The sequence below is a fragment of the Hyperolius riggenbachi genome, chromosome 2 (assembly GCF_040937935.1).
Source record: "Hyperolius riggenbachi isolate aHypRig1 chromosome 2, aHypRig1.pri, whole genome shotgun sequence".
Lineage (NCBI taxonomy): Eukaryota > Metazoa > Chordata > Amphibia > Anura > Hyperoliidae > Hyperolius > Hyperolius riggenbachi.
The window spans coordinates 363111423-363124218 of record NC_090647.1 but is presented as its reverse complement, the minus strand read 5'-3'; the positions used below and the strand labels follow the sequence as shown (position 1 = coordinate 363124218).

Below are 12796 nucleotides of genomic sequence, written 5' to 3'. Positions count from 1 at the left end.
GTGGACAAACCTGTTTTTGATTAAAAAAAACCCCATTCAGCCTATATTTATTGGTTTGGGTAAAAGTTATAGCGTTTACAAACTATGGTGCAAAAAGTGAATTTTCCCATTTTCCAGCATCTCTGCCTTTTCTGACCACCTGACATGTTTCATGAGGGGCTAGAATTCCAGGATAGTATAAATACCCCCCAAATGACCCCATTTTGGAAAGAAGACATCCCAAAGTATTCACTGAGAGGCGTAGTGAGTTCATGGAAATTATTTTTTGTCACAAGTAAGCGGAAAATGACACTTTGTGACAAAAAAAATAATAATTTCCATTTCTTCTAACTTGCGACAAAAAAAAAATGAAATCTGCCACGGACTCACTATGCTCCTCTCTGAATACCTTGAAGTGTCTACTTTCCAAAATGGGGTCATTTGTGGGGTGTTTACTGTCCTGACATTTTGGGGGGTGCTAAATTGTAAGCACCCCTGTAAAGCCTAAAGGTGCTCATTGGACTTTGGGCCCCTTAGCGCAGTTAGGCTGCAAAAAAGTGCCACACGTGGTATTGCCGTACTCAGGAGAAGTAGTATGTGTTTTGGGGTGTATTTTTACACATACCCATGCTGGGTGGGAGAAATATCTCTGTAAATGACAATTGTTTGATTTTTTTTTTTTTTTTACACACAATTGTCCATTTGCAGAGAGATTTCTCCCACTCAGCATGGGTATGTGTAAAAATACACCCCAAAACACATTATACTACTTTTCCTGAGTACGGCGGTACCACATGTGACACTTTTTTGCAGCCTAGGTGCGCTAAGGGGCCCAACGTTCTATTTACAGGTCATTTTTAGGCATTTGTTTTGTAGACTACTCCTCACTGTTTAGGGCCCCTAAAATGCCAGGGCAGTATAGGAACCCCACAAGTGACCCCATTTTAGAAAGACACCCCAAGGTATTCCGTTAGGAGTATGGTGAGTTCATAGAAGATTTTTTTTTGTCACAAGTGAGTGAAAAATGACTTTGTGAAAAAAAAAAAAATACAAATCAATTTCCGCTAACTTTTGACAAAAAATATCTTCTATGAACCCGTCATACACCTAACAGAATACATTGGGGTGTCTTTTTTTCTAAAATGGGGTCACTTTGTGGGGTTCCTATACCACCCTGGCATTTTAAGGGCCCAAAACCGTGAGTAGTCTGGAAACCAAATGTCTCAAAATGACTGTTCAGGGGTATAAGCATCTGCAAATTTTGATGACAGGTGGTCTGAGGGGGCGAATTTTGTGGAACCGGTCATATGCAGGGTGGCCTTTTAGATGACAGGTTGTATTGGGCCTGATCTGATGGGTAGGTGTGCTAGGGGGTGACAGGAGGTGATTGATGGGTGTCTCAAGGTGTGATTAGAGGGGGGAATAGATGCAAGCAATGCACTGGCGAGGTGATCAGGGCTGGGGTCTGAGGGCATTCTGAGGGTGTGGGCGGGTGATTGAGTGCCCTAGGTGCAGATAGGGGTCTAATCTGATAGGTAGCAGTGACAGGGGGTGATTGATGGGTAATTAGTGGGTGTTTAGGGTAGAGAATAGATGTAAACACTGCACTTGGGAGGTGATCTGACGGGCGATCTATTGGTGTGGGTGGGTGATGAGATTGCCCGCAAGGGGCAGGTTAGGGGCTGATTGATGGGTGGCAGTGACAGGGGGTGGTTGATGGGTGATTGACAGGTGATCAGTGGGTTATTACAGGGAAGAAAAGATGTAAATATTGCGCTGGCGAATTGATAAGGGGGGGGGGGGGGTCTGAGGGCAATCTGAGCGTGTAGGCGGGTGATTGGGTGCCCGCAAGGGGCAGATTAGGGTCTGATCTGATGGGTAACAGTGACAGGTGGTGATAGGGGGTGATTGATGGGTAATTAGTGGGTGTTTAGGGTAGAGAACAGATGTAAACACTGCACTTGGGAGGTGATGTGACGTCGGATCTGCGGGCGATCTATTGGTGTGGGTGGGTGATCAGATTGCCCGCAAGGGGCAGGTTAGGGGCTGATTGATGGGTGGCAGTGACAGGGGTTGATTGACGGGTGATCAGGGGGATAGATGCATACAGTACATGGGGGGGGGGGGGGTCTGGGGAGAATCTGAGGGGTGGGGGGGTGATCAGGAGGGGGCAGGGGGGGGGATAAAAAAAAAATTAGCGTTGACAGAAAGTGACAGGGTGTGATTGATGGGTGATTAAGGGGGTGATTGGGTGCAAACAGGGGTCTGGGGGTGGGCAGGGGGGGTCTGGGGGGTGGGCAGGGGGGGGTCTGAGGGGTGCTGTGGGCGATCTGGGGCATGGGGGGGAGAAATCAGTGTGCTTGGGTGCGACATAGGGTGGCTGCAGCCTGCCCTGGTGGTCCCTCGGACACTGGGACCACCAGGGCAGGAGGCAGCCTGTATAATACACTTTGTAAACATTACAATATGTATTATACACTTTGTATGCGGCGATCCGGGTGCTAGTAACCCGCCAGTCGCTTCCGAACGGCCTGCGGGTTACAGCACGAGATGGGCGGAGCCAGTCCCCGGCGGCCGATCGCGTCACGAATGACGCGATCGCGCCGCCCATGCCCCTACAAGGACCGCCGCCATTTGTCAATACGGCGGTCCTTGCGGGGTCCACTTCCCGGCCGCCAATTGTCTATACGGCGGTCAGGAAGTGGTTAAACAAAGGCATTAGTTTACATACTTGAGCCAGTCACAAATATATGGGGCAGGTAAGGCCACACACTGCTCAGAGGATTTTATAGTAAGTTTTGTTTTTGAGGCATCTCATCTATTCGAGAAACTTTACTGCTCTGTTTATTGGATGTTATGGAATGTCTTTGCATGTCATCTACTTGCATCATGTGATGTCTGTGCAGTGAAAGACCACTGAAAAATTCTATAACGTTAGTGATATTCAGGGAGAAATAACGTCCTGTGAGTTAAAGATGGCTGATGAGATGGTAATCATTTTTAGCATGAAAGGTTTTTAATTTTATGCAACTTGGAATTACAGTAGCTGATTTGGATTGGTCCAATTCAAAATTATTAATCCTGATCAATTGACTTGGCCTAAATTCTAAAGTGTGTACAGCTGTTCCCCAGTATCTCTAATAATGTGTCAGGATGGTACACTGTACATGAGTTGTATTATTCCTGCAGCAGGGTATCACTTGCTCTTCCTTGGCAAGTTGTATGAAGGCAGTGTTTCACACTGGGATAGCAGAGAATCTGCAACAATTCTACACTGCGGAGGAGGAAGAAACTTGGAAAACTTTATAAGTAAGCAGAGCACAGAACTCTGACATTCTCTGTACCACCTTTTTGGCAGTTACAATCTAACTGTAAAAGTTTTATATTCAAACATTGAAAACCCCGCCTAAACTGAAGCAGAAAAGGAGGATTTCTAAACAAAAACTGCAAAGATATAGATGCTTGATATCTTTTGCAATTATACACAATTACACACTGTCGCACAATTTACTTATGAACGATGAATGGAAGAACAGTCAGGTAACCAGACTTTGCTACTGTGCACATGTCAAATGCCACTTCATATCTTCCATTAACAACAATGTGGCATTACATGGAATACACTGCATCTTCATAAAGGTGACTTGGTTCTACCATGTTTTCAAGCAAAAAGAAGGTTGGTCATTTACAAAAGCTGACTCTTCACACCTGTCATAAGGAAGCAGAGACCTGAGCAGCACCAAAATGCAGTAACTTCCTTTTGAAGTTCCTCCCAATTGGTTACTGTTCCCCGCTGGAACAGTTGAAGTAACCAAGCAGCTCAGGGTGACCCAAAACCGCTATTGGGAGGAAGTGATCTGATCTGCTAGATTGCTAGAAGATTGTCCAATACATTAAGACAACTAACTTAACATTTCCATATGTTTGTGTGTATTTACATTGATTGCCCTGGGTATATAATCTCTCTCGGTGCACATTCTAATTTTTTTTTTATGCTGGAAAACTGAGCTATGATTGACGATCATTGTGTCTACACATTTGTAGTAGACAAAATATGTACACAGTATGTGTTCCCTATGCAAAGCAATGCAGTCCTGTTTTTCATTCTTATTTCTTTGTGTTTTTCCGACTGTTGTGGACTAACCAAATGAAATTCTAGTGAGGTTTCCTTTTGACATGTTTTTGCATATAGGTCTTTAATTTTAGATGTCTGATGTTCAAGAATGGATCTGCATACTTGGCTCTGATTTAGGTCTTAAAAAAAAAAAAAAAAAAAAATCTGACCAATGGTACCACGCACATTACATTTTTCCTCAATTATGAGAAAAATGATTGAAAACTTAAAAAAAAAAATATTGGGTCTGCACATCAAGCAAACTACCCTACACCATTCAATTTTCATATTAACTGATCAGAAAAATCCAACACTCTTGATCTTATCGCATAAAAATGGGAAATTAGATCAGATTTTTTGAATGATTTTAAAAAAAAAAAAACCTTTTTTTGTGTTTTTGTTTTTTTGTACAACCAATTGCATTGGTGTAAAAATTGGATCTTTCAGTTGTATTGTGTGCCTTAATAGGCTTTTAGGTTTTAATCAAGCTAATAGCCTGAATGTTAGGAGCTTGCAGGGCAGTTAGTCATACCCAGTAAAAATAATTTAAAAAGGACTCCTTTTGCATAAGCCTAGAGAGGAGGCTATACATGATGCCGCCCCAAAAAATTGGTAGTTTCACATATCTTTTATGCACCCCAGAGCCGCAGGAAGCATGGTGGTGGTCATCTGGAGTCCACTATATAAAATGTTTATATACACCCATCATACACAATGAGCCCATCCACAATGGGATGCATGTGGGATGGATGTAGAGCAAGGGTAGGGAACCTATGGCTCGGGAGCCATATGTGGCTCTTTTGATGGCTACATCTGGCTCACATACAAATCAGTAGGGGTTGAGTGACTAAACTACACTGCTGAAGCACCACAGCTTAGTGTGGCAGAGCAAGTAACATTTTTAAAGTAGGCTACTGCTGTAGCATGCACTAACTTACTCGCGCTACCCCAAAAGGAACAACAGCTGCTCCAATTGTCCCACTCTGGACCCTGTCAGGTCCAGTGACTTTGTAGGATGAGATCCCCGCACTTTGATTGGGCCAAAGTGCGGGTGTCTCGTCCTACAAAGTGAATCAACCCCCAATCAGCTAGCTAACAGGCTGTTAGTCGGTATGTCTCCTCTCTGGCTCTCAGGGAAATTGCTGATGTTGCAGAAACTCAAGAGAAGCTGAAGACGTGTCGGACACTGCCGCTGCCTGCCAGATCAACTGTATACACATAACCATGGCAACAGGGTCGTGAGCCCTACTGTTCCAGTTAAAGCATTGTGTGGCTTTCACGGAATTACATTTTAAAATATGTGGCGTTTATGGCTTTCTCAACCCAAAAGGTTCCTGACCCCTGATGTAGAGCATATACAAGTTGAACTGTCCCATTTCCTGGCGTTATACCTGGAGAACTGCATTTTTTTTTCCATTGGGCATAAAATGGTAACATTTTACAATTTTTAACGCAAGCATGAAGTGAGAGGAATATGGCAGATGCAGCTGACCAATTTAGTTCATTTTAAACCATGCACATTACCGTGCTATCCTGCTAATCCTTTGTCTCCAGTACTTTAAGCCATACGCCCCGCATGAACAAGCATGCAGACCAGATACATTGAAGACTTACAGAATTACCACATGCTTGTTTCAGGTGCGATTCAGACACTGCAACCAGAAGGACCAGCAGGACTGCTAGGCAACTGGTATTGTTTAAAAGGAAATAAATGACAGCCTCCATATCTCATGGGCTACAATGAAGTTAAAAGAAACCTTAAGCGAGAGGAATACTGAGGCTGCCATCTTCATTCCCGTATACACCAATTGGCTCTCACACTGAGGTTTTTGCCTTCAGTTGTTTGAATCACACACCTGCAACACGCATGCGGTCAGACCATAGTCAAAGTATCTGGTCTGCCTGCTCATTCTGGACCAGTGACCTTAAAGGAATACTGTAGGGGGGTCGGGGGAGAATGAGTTAAACTTACCAGGGGCATCTAATGGTCCCCCACAGACATCCTGTTCCCGCGTAGCCACTCACCGATGCTCCGGCCCCGCCTCCGGTTAATTTCTGGAATTTCCGACTTCAAAGTCTAAAAAAACACTGCGCCTTCGTTGCCATGTTCCCGCTCCGGCTGATGTCACCAGGAGTGTGCTACGCAGGCACAGACCACACTGGGCCTGCGCAGTACGCTCCTGGTGTCATCAGCAGGAGCGAGGACACGGCAACGCCGGGTGCCTGCGGGGGACCATTAGAAGCCCCGGGTAAGTTCAACTCTTTTCCCCTGCCCCCCCCCCCCCCCCCCCCCCCTACAGTATTCCTCCTCAAATAGCCCCCACCCAACAGTCCCAGTAATCACACTTTTGGCTAAAGTCAAATTTTCAGACCGGAATTGGCAGGCTTTTACAGCAATGTTCACTCCTATCACCCTTTTATTCCTTCCTCTTTCCTTACCCCACTCATCCACCATAAGAGGAAAAAATTTGATTGATGGGAGGGAACATTACAGCAAACCGGTCTCTTCTGGTTTTAAATTTTGACTTAATGCACAGAGGTCTGTGGATCCAGCATGAACTTACCTCTGTACTTTGCTTGGGGAGCTTTGCCTCGGGTTATCCTTTAAATGCTGTTTCTGCATCTCAATGTCCAGCATTTTAGAAGGTAATTGTACCTTTCATACAGTACGCCTAGGTCACATTGGCCCTAATTTACTAACCTACAGTAAGTTTGCAGTACCTATGGTAAGATTGCCCCACGGCAATCTTACTATTACTACCGCTGGCAGTGTGCAACGCTCTCAGTGGTAGCAATGGTAAAATTGTCATGTGGTGCCTGCACATGACATCCTTGCTGTAGGTTAGTGAATCAGGGACATTATAACTGATCACACATCTGGGGTTTCTCTGGTAACATTGCAGGCCATATGGAGTTCCCGGTGCAAGGTTTTGTTTCTGGAATGGCTGCAAGGTTAGTAATTAATATTATGTACACTTCACGTGTATACTGGTGTAGACTTGGGCAAATGGATGAGGATGCAGAGAAGGTAACTATTCTTAACTCTGCTGTATTTTGCAAACCCGAAACATTGTGTAATATTTCCAAGAATACATGAAGTCCATCTTGGCCCCATGTGCTGGTGTGCCAAATAGGGAGGGTTGGTGACCACCCCTGAGGAGTTGCGTAGAGTAAGGTCAAGTTCACACTGTATGCATCGTTTAACATCTCCACTATTTTTATAGCATGAAGATAGCGATTTATTTGGCTTGCTATCACTCACTTTATCCAGAAATGCACTGTAAGAAAGTGTTTGGATACATTTTGTCAATTACAACACAGAGATGTGAGCCTGCCTGTATGGTTGTACAGTCGGTGTGTTGACAAGCACCAGTGCAGAGTGAAGCAATGCATATAGTGTGAACATACACTTACAGACGGATGGGTTGCAAACTCTCTGAAGAAACATCAAGAATTTATTGCTTCATAAACAGCAAGCAAGTCCACTTCTGCTGGGTTAACACCAGGTGCTTCTCCAGGCTTTCTTAGAAATGAATTCAGACGTGCAGGCAAGACTTCAGGGTTGGCTAAGTTTGATACATATATTTAGCAAACTGGAGCAGTTGTCCACAACAACCATTCAGAGCTTTGTTTCTTTTACCAGGGGAAATCTGAATGCTTGCTCTGAGCAGTTGCTCCTGTTTTATCAGTTTTGATAAATTTGGCTCCTGTGATTCGGAAACAGTGGCGCTCTGCTTGTATCTCTCATTGCCACAAAGTCATTAAAGGACAACTGTAATGAGGGATATGGAGGCTGCCATATTTATTTCCTTTTCAGCAATACCAGTTGCCTGGCAGTCCTGCTGATCTTGTGCCTTTATTGCTTTTAGCCACAGACCCTGAACAAGCCTGCAGCAGATCAGGTGTTTCTGACATTGTCAGATCTGACCAGATTAGCTGCATGCTTGTTTCTGATACGGTTCAGACACTACTGCAGCTGAATAGATCAACAGGGCTGCCAGGCAACTGGTAATTGTTTAAAAGGAAATAAATATGGCAGCCTCTATCTCGCTCGTTACAGTTGCCCATACATGTAGCGATGAATGGGCAGATCGACCAAGAGACAGATTTCTCTGATCGAATCTAATTGGAGATAGACCTGTTGTCTGCCTGTCAATACCACCACAGGCTGATTCCCAATAGATTTCAGCATTAGATCTATCCGGAATCGGCCTAGTGATACAGACTTCCGTGAAATACCCCCCTCACCCGAGTATAAATGCCCCCCTGGTGTCCCTGCAGTGTGAGGCTCCCTGCACACTGCATGCGATTCCGATTTTTAATCGTTCCTGCATGCTGCATTTTTTTCTGCGTTTTTCTGTTGATGGCATTCAGGGAAAATCTGATTTGCAGTGTGCAGGGAGCCTGAAATCTTACCTGTCCCACTACAGCGACTCCCAGCCTCCTCCGCTGTCGGGCTAGTTCATACTGGTGTGCTTCTGGGGAGCTTTCCAGCACTTAGCTACTGGTCCCCGGAGATCAGCAAAGTGACAAGTGCATTCCTATGGGATAATTTTCACTGCAGGTTTGTGGTTTGCATAAAGTGCAAACGCGATGCATGCCGCATTTTGGAGGCAATAGGCATGTGATTCTCGCTCTTGAATGGGATTTGCAAATTGCTGAAATTTTGTTCCACAATATCAAGATTGTGATTTGCATTTTGCGATGTGTGAACCAGCCCTCACCCTTGAGTCTGATAGATCACTGCGCGTGTACTATGTGGTGCTTGTTTACCAACACCCACTTGCCTGGTGGCATACGGGGGTGACTGTGAATGAGGCCTGCAGTCATGGCAGCAGGACAGGTAAGATTTTGCACTACACCCAGGGGTTAAAGGGGGCAGACCTTTATTTTTGGAAGTGGCCAGGCAGGCGGTGTCTGTCTCGGTCATCGATGATGGACACCGTTACCGCCATGCATGTTGTCAAGAATTTCTGATTGAGATTTTTTGCATGTCAGATAAATAAGACCGATTTCAGCCCACAATCATTGATTTGGCATACTTGCTGTGGCACAGATTTTCATCCTTTTTGATAAAATTATTGAATCAGAATGTTGATCCGGCTGCAAAGTCGGTAGATGTATGGGCACCTTAACATTGGAGTACTTTCTTTTTAAAGATCATTAAAAGAAATTTGAAAATACATATACTTTAGGTTATTTGTTTCATTGTATTTATTTATCAAAAGTTGAATGGCCTTCCATTTAACGTTTACAAAAAAAAAAGCACCCTGCTATTCAGTGGGGATTTAAGAATGTCTAGAGTCTGCTATTCCTGTTGCCTGTAGCAACTGTTTCCGGTTTCCACAGTTGTATACTTACAGCTACCAGTAATAGATTTTACTTTGGACATTCTTAATCCGTGAGGCTAGTAAAGAGTTCCACACACAATTGATTGTGGTACTGTTAAAGCATATATCCTGATAATAAATACACTGTTTCACTCACCTCCTAATCTACGTTTCAGGGAAGCTGTACACCACTAATGGTAACAACTCTTCATCCACACGTAGCCACCATCACGCCGCAGTATGCGGTACCATTTACCTTGAACTGCGCAGCCGGGCGGCCGGCCTTAGTTGAACAGACAGCTGCTGTACTGGTAATTTTGTTTCACTTGATTGTGTACACTAACAGTCTCCTTTTTATATATTTGTGTGTGTTTTCTTTTCCTCCTGATCATAGAACATTTCCGAAGAGCATGGAAGCATGAGCTCCATCTTGTGGCTGTGTTCTTGCAACATTCTTAGCAGCTCCTTCTTAATGTTTCCATTTATTTCCTTTTGAAAATGATTGCCACAGTGCTGTCTGCCTCTTATGTTTCAGCCTGGCTTTTTCTTAAAGCAGCAGTTCCAATGAGGGGGGCTAAATTACATTCTTGCTTTCTACGATACAGCTATTTTCTCTATTCTTTCCAGCTTCTTTCCTTGAAGGGTTTCCATAATGAAAAGGCTCTTACTGAGTACAATTCCAGTCCTTAACCTTAAAACAAATATGTATGCATATAGAAGGAATCAAGCCTAATAAAAGCCTTGCATCTGGTCAGTTAGCGTGAGAGATTTTTAAGCATTGGTTGACATTTTGGCAAAATCGTAAATGACACACGTCCTATAGATTTTTAAGATTTAATTTTAGTAGTCTGCATGCTTTCCTGTAATCTGTGTTCCTGTGACTTGGAGAACAGACTGAGTGAGTGTTCTTCAGTAGGCTGGCTAGTATAGTTTTACAGCTTGTTCACAAGGAACCCTTCTACTTTGCCAAAACTTTTTAAACAAGATTTTATGCTAATAACCATTTTGAACACCGTTTAAGGAGAGAATTCTCATTCCAAATTGAGATTTCCTGAAGTTACAGCCTTATATTTCTGAAGTTTCTGACAATTACAACCCATGCTAGACATATAAAGGTTTGGCCAGACTTCTCATGACTTAATTAATTACGGAGTATGGCAAGTGTTTGAGTATCTTTATACCTGGTGATGCAGGAGATCGCTTCGTTGCATGCAGAAGTGAAATCCTTGTAGCTTTTTATATGCTTGCTCTTTAGCCACTAGGTTAATCTCAAACCAGACTTTTGCTGAGCAAAAACTGCATTGATGGCCTCTGATGTATGGATGAATTAATGGCTTCTGCAGCCCTTTAACCAGCATACCCTAAAACACTTTGCAGCAATTAACAATCAGTGAAAGAGCTTGTTTTGTACCCTCAGTGATATTGCTTTTCCACAGATGCTGAAAAATCTTATTTGAACTTAAAGGTGAGCTCGATTTAAATTCCTTTTGATTCAAATTTTTGGAGTGGAGTTGGTATGCAGGAAAAAACTGCACTGATGCATTTGTATTGATCTCATTTTACTTAGTTTTTCTTTAAAAGGTACCTGAAGTGACATTTAACATGAGAGATTTACAATCCCAATCCGACGTGTGTGCCACTTCTGTCCATTCTTCCCTACCCATAACAAGTGTCCCTTCACTCTGCTCTTGTCGAAAAACATGTCTGTGCTTCTGCTTGGAACTGTCGCCCTAGGGATGGAGTACCAATCCCTATGGGCGACTCCTGAAGAAAGTGTAGCTTAAACACTTAGGTTAGGTTTGTCTTCACTTGTTGTTGTTAATTTACATGTATTATGTGGATAATTAAAAACCTTGAATTGGAGAAAAAAAAAGTAAAAGTAAATTTTTAACTTTTAAATGCACAAGTCCCATTTAGGAGTAGGACTATGACTATAAATACAATTGTTTTATCTCATCAGTTTGTGTGCACTTTTATGCTGGGAATACACGATGCGTTTTTGCGGTTGCTTTGCCAGTTAATCGTGTTTTGATTCGTTTTTCCACTCGATTTCCCCGCTTTATTATCATTTTTTGTTTTTTTTTAGTTTTTATCAATCTCCATTCACTTCTATGAGAAATCGAGCAGTAAAACGATCGAAAGTGAGATCGGACATGTCGGAAATTGTCTATTGAACCATCTATCTGCCTCAAAGAAAGCATTGTGTATTCCCAGCATTAGGTTTGAAACAGAACAGCGGAGATGTTACCCACGACCTGTGATTGTATACCAATTTTCAGCTTTGTAGATAAAAAAAAAGCTTAATTTGGGAAACAAAAAGCAACAACTTCACATTATTCTAAAAGCACTTGCCCAAATTTTACCGGCTAGAATGACAAAGCTTGTAGCATCTTTAAGAAGAATTTTATTAAGTGTTATTCGACAAGGCATTAAACAAACACTTGATGCCCTTTTTATTAGCAGATTTTTTTTTTCTTTTTTAACCACTTTGCATCCAGACCTTGTTTCCCACTTATGGACCAGAGCAGTTTTGACAGTTTAGCTATGTCCTTATTTAATCAGAAATCACTTTATTCCTACTTTTGACGCAGAAATGAAATATATATTGTTTTTTTCCAAGACAAACTAGGCTTTCATTGTATGCAATTTTTTTCCCTCGAACAATTTTTTTTTTCTATGAATTTTAATGGGAAAACAAGGAAAATATTAGAAAAAACATTTTCTCAGTTTTACCAATTCCAGTTTAAAAATAAAAGGTGCTACTGTAGATAAAAAAAACACAACTTTTGTTTGGCTATTCTTACCGCTTATCACAAAACTTAGATCTTAGACCCAGTTTTTTTGTCAGCCTTCTGACTGAAGTTTGTACAGCCATGGCCAAAAGGTCTGAGAATGGCACAAATATTTTCAGATTCACAAGATTGCTGCTTCAGTTTTTATGATATAAATTTATATATACTCCAGAATGTTATGAAGGGTGATCAGATGAGTTGTAAAGTTCTTCTTCTTTGCCTTGAAAATGAACTTAACAAGTATATGACGGCTACTAAGATTCCGCCTAAATCAACCATGTATTGGATCATCAAGAACTTGAAGAGAGGTTCAATTGTTGTAAAAAAAAAAGCTTCAGGGAGCTTAAAAAAAAGTCCAGCAAGCGCCAAGACTTCTTCTAAAGATGATTCAGCCGCAGGATCGGGGTGCTTCTGGTGCAGAGCTTACTCAGGAATGGCGGCAGGCAGAGGTGAGTGCATCTGAATGTACAGTGAGACAAAGTCCTTTGGAGAATGGCCTTGTGTTAAGAAGGGCAGCAAAGAAACCGCTTCTTTCCAAGAAAAACATGAGGGTCAGGCTGACAGTCCTCAAAAAATACAGG

General features: G+C 42.6%; 1 protein-coding gene across 1 annotated transcript in view; it reads left to right on the top strand.

The window, feature by feature from the left end:
• HIPK1 (homeodomain interacting protein kinase 1) overlaps positions 1-12796 on the top strand; it is a 139853-nt gene that overhangs the window by 87337 nt on the left and 39720 nt on the right. Inside the window, 1 exon segment of the mRNA XM_068266186.1 lies at positions 9600-9734. Coding sequence (XP_068122287.1) covers positions 9600-9734 — 135 coding nt within the window.